Source organism: Scylla paramamosain, chromosome 17, assembly GCF_035594125.1.
Source record: "Scylla paramamosain isolate STU-SP2022 chromosome 17, ASM3559412v1, whole genome shotgun sequence".
NCBI lineage: Eukaryota > Metazoa > Arthropoda > Malacostraca > Decapoda > Portunidae > Scylla > Scylla paramamosain.
This window is the reverse complement of record NC_087167.1, coordinates 19,563,185-19,569,927: the sequence shown is the minus strand read 5'-3', so window position 1 is coordinate 19,569,927 and position 6,743 is coordinate 19,563,185. Positions and strand designations below refer to the sequence as shown.

Sequence of the window (6,743 nt, the reverse complement as noted above, 5' to 3'; positions counted from 1 at the left end):
GGAACTGTTAATTAGTCCTTTCCTGCTGCTTATTGCCCCCAACTGGTTACAGGGAATCTCCTACTAGTCCCCGGGCAAGCCTGCAGGTTAGGGTAAGCCGTGACACTTCTTCAAAGTTACACAGTTCCTTGTTCATGTGGAGTAGGCCCATGAACCGTCGCGGATATGTGTATATATATATATATATATATATATATATATATATATATATATATATATATATATATATATATATATATATATATATATATTAATTAATTAATTTATTTATTTACACACATTTGCACAAACCTATAAATGCTAAATTTTTTTCTTGCATGCATTTTACTTTTTTTGTGGCACATTATTACTCATTACTGCTGGCATTATTCCATTTTTTTTTTTTTTTTGCATTTCTACATTTTTCATGTCCTTTTTTTTTTTTTTTTTTTGATAAATGGTTCTTAGAAATGGCAACACTTAAATCTCTAGTTCTTCTACCATATCTTCTACTGCTAGCTCTGCTTCTCATCTTTCTATTTCTACTGCCCTTGCTGCTGCCACTATGGCCACCACACTTGGCTTTCTTGGCTTGTGTTTGCACTTCTTACCCAGCAAACACATTTACATAGTCACCACGTGATCACCTCATTGCACCATCGTTGCAGTAATGTTACATTTTTATGTGAAATCACTGTAGATCTGTAGACTAGAAATAACATAGAAATAACATAGAAGTATACTTAAAAAAAGTCACTTCCTAACCACTTACATAGCACTTTTAATTAATGTTATTGTGATGATAATGAAAAGTCTACATTCAAAGCAGTTGTTAATATGGAGAGATTTATTCTAACAGAAATAGTATATTCCCAGTTAGACATATATTAACAAATAGAAAGAGTACATAATCAGAGAGTATACAAAAAGCCCATACTGACAAAAAAATAGTACACTCCAGGTTGGATATAATTTATAGTGTATATTAAAAATAGTACATTTCATGAAGGCTATAAATATATATCAACAAAATTAGTACATCTCAAGAATGGTATGAATATATATAAACAAAAATAACATATTCCAGGAAGGGTATAAAATATATGTTAACAAAAATAGTACTTTACAAGTAAGTCATAAATTGGTATATATTAACAAAAATAGTACATTTTAGGGGCACTGAGATGTAATAACAAAAACTGTATATTCCAGAAAGGCCATATATTATTATATATTATTAACAAAGATAATACATTTCACATATATCAACAAAAATAGTACATTCCTTGTAAGCCATAATTATATAACAAAAATTCCATCTTTTATATATATAACTAACATTTTCTGCATAATAATATTCATCCAGTAAGAATAAACACCTTACACCCTGGGGTTAAGTAAAGCATATCAGTGTTGAAAATTAAAGACCAACATTGAAAAGGTAAAGCATATGCAATTCAGATAAATTAATATCAATCATCCCTTTCCTTAACTGTGGAGCAAATTCTCATTTGCATGTCCAATGCTTTCTAAAACACTGTTCCATAATTAGGCAATAATAAAAATAATTACAACTGTCAAAAATTCAGGGACATCATTAGTTATAAAAAGTATGAGAATACAAAGATTTAAGATATCTACTATGTGCTTTATTACTATTTTTCTTATTCTTTACTTTTGAACTGGTTGTGAGTCACAGATATTCAGAATAAATGTAATAATGTATTTTGTTACTGCCTAATTATGCAAGTGTTTCAGGAAGTGTTAGACATGCAAATGAGAGTTTGCTCAATTGTTTAGGAAAGGGATGACTGATATTCTTATTACTGAACTGTACCTTCCTGCTGCAGATATATTCTTTATCAAATGCCATTAATTGATAGCCACATTTTGAAAAGTAGGGACACTAGGTAAGGCACAGGCAAAACAAAAACTTTCAGGAAAAAGAACATCTCTAATTTAGAGAGAGAGAGAGAGAGAGAGAGAGAGAGAGAGAGAGAGAGAGAGAGAGAGAGAGAGAGAGTCTTCCAGTGCATGGTAATGAAAGGCCTCTTCTGGTAGTAGTATAAAAATAAATTAAAATAAAAAAAAATATATAATAAGTTTTAAAAAGAAAATAAATTTCACTTAGTACATGAGAAGAGAGAAATCAATGAAACTTTGATGTGAGGTAGAATTAGCACTGGCTTCCTTGCTCACCCCCATTTACCACATTGAGCAGCAACAGGTAGGAAATGATGGTCATGTGGGAGACAGAGTTGGAAGAATGAGGACAGGAGTGTGCAGGTGGAATGCCTCATACTGTAGGGGGGCTCCTGGGGTACTGTACACCTTGGCATCTGTCCTTATTTCAACTGTGCCTAGTCATCAGAATCTGATGACTCTTGTACTAAACACTTGTGTCTCATAGGCCTCTTAGGCTCAGGTTCCTGTGGAAAGAAACATATGTTAGGTTGAGGATGTAGACATTTTTTATTAATCAAAAGTTATTGCAAAGCTTATGAAAATAAGGAATATTTTTATAGGGGTTTTAAGAGATGTTTAAGAAACAGGTTTACCCTATCAACAATAATGCACAGTTCAAAAAATATGGACTGGGAATAGGGAAGAGCAGTCAAGAATATGTGCAGTGGAAATGAATGAACATAACATAAGAAATAAGGGAAGCTGCAAGAAGCGACCAGGCTTACACGTGGCAGCCCCTGTATGAAACACACCTACCTATTTCCATCTGCTATCCCCATCCATAAACTTGTCTAATCTTCTCTTAAAGCTCTCTAGTGTCCTAGCACTAACTACATGATTACTGAGTCCGTTCCATTCATCTACCACTCTATTTGAGAACCAATTTTTTCCTATCTCCTTCCTAAACCTAAATTTTTCAAGCTTGAACCCATTATTTCTTGTTCTACCCTGGTTGCTGATCCTAAGAATTTTGCTTACATCTCCCTTGTTATAACCCTTATACCACTTAAAGACTTCTATCAGGTCCCCTCTTAACCTACGTCTCTCTAAAGAATGTAAATTTAACAGCTTCAACCTCGTCTCGTAAGGGATACTCCTCATCCCCTGTATCCTTTTAGTCATTCTCCTCTGTACTGATTCTAATAGACCTATATCTTTCCTGTAATGTGGGGACCAGAACTGCACCGTGTAGTCTAGATGAGGTCTGACCAGCGCCAAGTATAACTTTAATATTACTCCCGGCCTTCTACTTTTAACACTCCTAAAAATGAATCCTAGTACCCTATTTGCCTTGTTTCTGGCTTCTATGCATTGTTTCCCTAGACGAAGTTCAGAGCTAACTATAACTCCTAAATCTTTCTCGTACCCTGTACCTACCAGAGTTTGGTTGTCTAATGTGTACCTATTGTGCGGGTTTCCTCTACCTATGCTAAGCACTTTGCATTTATTGATATTGAATTGCATTTGCCATCTATCCGTCCATTCATTCATTCTATCTAAATCTGCCTGCAAGGCGATGGCATCCGATTCTGACCTAATTAAATGACCTGAGAGGAGCATGTGGAGTGATAGATGATAGGGCAAGACTATTAGAAGTGTGCATATGATGGAGTATGGGTGCATGTACAAGTGGAGTGAAAAGCAGAATGGCAAAGGGGATGAGGTGCTGCTTTAATACCAAATGCATATTCTTTATTACTTAAAATTAAAAGTGATAAAGTTGAGGGAATATCAAAACAGAGCAAATTAAATTCACTGCTCACCTTGTACTTTGGGGCACCTTTTCTTTTAGTTGCATGCTTTAGGGTCTCTCTAATTTCACATTCTTCTTCAGATAATTTTGCCACAGTGAAGTATCTTAAGTATGCTCCTTTAGGTAGAAAAACCAAAACATGAATGTTAGCAACATTTAATTTGTTTTAATGTCAACCACAGCAAAATATTTTCTCACTAAAGATTTTGCTTTGAGTTAGCAACATTTAATTTGTTTTAATGTCAGCCACAACAAAATATTTCCTTTTTAAAGATATTGCTTTGAGTTAATGTAAATAAACAATTCTTTACACATACGGTTGACAACTTTGCAGATAGGAAGATCAGTAAATGCTAGCTTTCCTTTCCTTCTCTTTAAGCTGTATTGTGACCACACACCATTGCTCCCAAGCCTTTTAAAAATCCTATGAACTGTGTCTCCAAGGTTGTGCCCTCCTAAAGATGACAAATACAGTGTCTGCAATAAATAAGAAGAGCATTATACCTTAAAATATATTGTTCTTCAGCTTAAAAAGAAAATAATAATAATCTGACATCTGTATTCAAAGTATCCAGAACTGTTTGCAATAAATAACAGAAGCACCAAAACACCAAAATACAGTTTCACATCTAAGATCATACAACTTGTTCTTACCAATTTCCTTTTCAATGTTTCATCAACCAGTTTAGTGCACAGGTCATCCAGCTCCTCTAAACTGCATACTAGAGCTGGCAACACATCTTTCACATTATCCCCTCCTGACCCTATAGCACAAGCTACAGATTGCAGTAGGTTTACCATCAGCTACTGATTCTCTTCCAGTGTTTTGAGGTGAGCCAACACAGTTGGCTTTGTACCCTGTATATGGTAGAAGGATTACCAGTCTTGCAGTAATGTTTTTGAAAGCAGAAGTGCTACAGTATATTCAGAATTGAGCATAATTTTCTTTGTGACAAACATTGAATAAGTACATGATAGAAAGCATGCTCTACCTGCAGCCTCTCCTTCTGGCACAGCTACAACTCCTTTTAGGCCTGAATCTGCAGATCCTAAAGATGAAATGAAAAGATCTATTATGTAAGAGTATATTGTGCACCTTTATTGTGTAAACCTCTTATATTTGCAACCAGATCCAAATTAATGCATAATTTGATAACACAGCACTACAGTTTAAAAAGAAAAAATGATCAATTTCATAAGTTTAAAGGAAAATTTGTACAAAAGTATTACTTCCTTGATCTGCGGGTCCAACCAAAGATACTCTGAAATATCAATCATTGTAGATCAACTGTTAAATCTTTATAGAAATTCAGTAGAGATTGGTGAGGTAAGTTTTTATTATCAGTCTTTGAAGCCCATGTATCAAAGTTTCATAACAATTTTATGAACAAAAGCACAATATTTGTGCACTTGACTTACCTTTTGTTCAGTAGTTGTTTGTAGGACCTTTAGAGTGGATACTGTAAATGAGTAAATATATTTCATGCAGATGAGGTGACTGGAAATATATCACAGTGTAATCATAAAAGAGATGAATCTAATTTTATATATCATACTGTTTTAAAATACCTGACATGTAATTCTTTATTCTGTCTTGTTTGATGACATATTTTTGTTGATGGTGCAGTGGAGAGCTGTTTCTGGAAGATGCATCAAATTTTTCTGAAAGGAAAGTGTTGATAGCAGTGATAAAGGTGAACAACTTATATTTGGACAATGATCAAAATTTTCCCCAAGACCAAAATTCATAAAAACACTTAACTATTGTAAATATTTGGAGTGAAAAATCTTTAAAGGATAGTTGGCTTGGTCTGACTGGTTAAGCTAGAAGGTGCAACTGGAAAGATGATCAAAAAAGACTTTTACATGATGGTTCTGAACTCGTGGAACTGTGAAAAGAGACTACCAAATAATACGTATTAACAAGGAAACTTTCTTGCAGTTAAAAATCAGTTATCCTTACCATTTATTTACTTCACTGTGCTGAGAAGGTTGTGGCAACACAGCTACAGCTGGTGTAGGACGTGGCTAGAGACTATCATCATCTTCATCTTTATATATTTATTTATAAGCATGTAAGTCATTATATAAAAGAACACCATAACTAATTAATGACTCAATTATAAACTAACCATTCAGTAGAACAGTTTCCATAGGTTACTATTGCAAACCATACAATATAATTATGTAAAAGTAATGTCATGTCATACCATCAGCCTCTTCATCCTCTGAAAAGCCAAATTTTGCAGGCCTTTTGGTAGTTCTCCATTTGAGACCTTCAAATTGTTTCAAATTATGTTTGCCTTTACTCAGGCCAAAGAGTTTTTGGCAATAGCCACAACTGAAACACTGCAAATCTCAGATTGTGGTCAACTGTGGTCGACAAATTATCACAGTTGAGACAGCATGCAGCTCCAGGGGAAGAAGTACCAAGCATAGGGGCTTCTGCAGGGAAGGAGCATGCAAGGGAGGAGGTAACACCTGTGGATATTACAAGTGCTAGGAAACTGTTTTCAATGGGTCAACAATTCTACTCATTTATTACAGGAGCATAATCTCCGTGGCCTCAATTGAAACTCAACCAGAAGATGTCTGATCTGCCTGGGACAGTGAGGCAAGCATCATCCCATTGGCCCTAGCAAACACATTTTGAAGGGACATGAACATTGTAATTAAGGCGTTCGATAGAAGCACAAGGGAATCTCAGCATGCTGTGGTTTGGCAACAGGTTAAGTGCTACATGGCAAATCAGGACCCATTCTAAGATGAATCGTCCCCTGAAAAATTTTGAAATAAGTACAAGCACCTCAAGAAAATGAGGAACTCCTCGTAAAATGAGTCTGTTTCAAGTCTTCTATTCTTTTGTGATATGCCAAGAATCTGACTTTTTTTTTTTTCCATAAGGAAAGATCACTTATTCTTTTATTAGTCATTATACCATTAGGGAATAGTGATAAGTACAGGTACCTTAAGGTGAGTATAATTTTGCAAAATAAGCCCACTTCAAGTCTTGTTTTGTAATATTGTGCTAAGGAGTTTTTGTACT

At 34.7% G+C, this 6,743-nt stretch overlaps 1 protein-coding gene across 1 annotated transcript in view; it reads right to left on the bottom strand.

Moving 5' to 3' along the window:
* Nucleotides 1–1,067: 1,067 nt before the first annotated feature.
* The window catches only part of LOC135108262 (uncharacterized), a 61,114-nt gene continuing 55,438 nt past the window's right edge, over nucleotides 1,068–6,743 (bottom strand). The window contains exons 2-8 of the mRNA XM_064019009.1: nucleotides 5,267–5,359; nucleotides 5,117–5,157; nucleotides 4,690–4,746; nucleotides 4,352–4,555; nucleotides 4,015–4,174; nucleotides 3,708–3,814; nucleotides 1,068–2,408 (exon numbers count right to left, since the gene is read on the bottom strand). Coding sequence (XP_063875079.1) covers nucleotides 2,340–2,408; nucleotides 3,708–3,814; nucleotides 4,015–4,174; nucleotides 4,352–4,498 — 483 coding nt within the window. The 5' untranslated portion in view covers nucleotides 4,499–4,555; nucleotides 4,690–4,746; nucleotides 5,117–5,157; nucleotides 5,267–5,359 and the 3' untranslated portion in view covers nucleotides 1,068–2,339. The remainder of the gene's footprint in view (nucleotides 2,409–3,707; nucleotides 3,815–4,014; nucleotides 4,175–4,351; nucleotides 4,556–4,689; nucleotides 4,747–5,116; nucleotides 5,158–5,266; nucleotides 5,360–6,743) is intronic.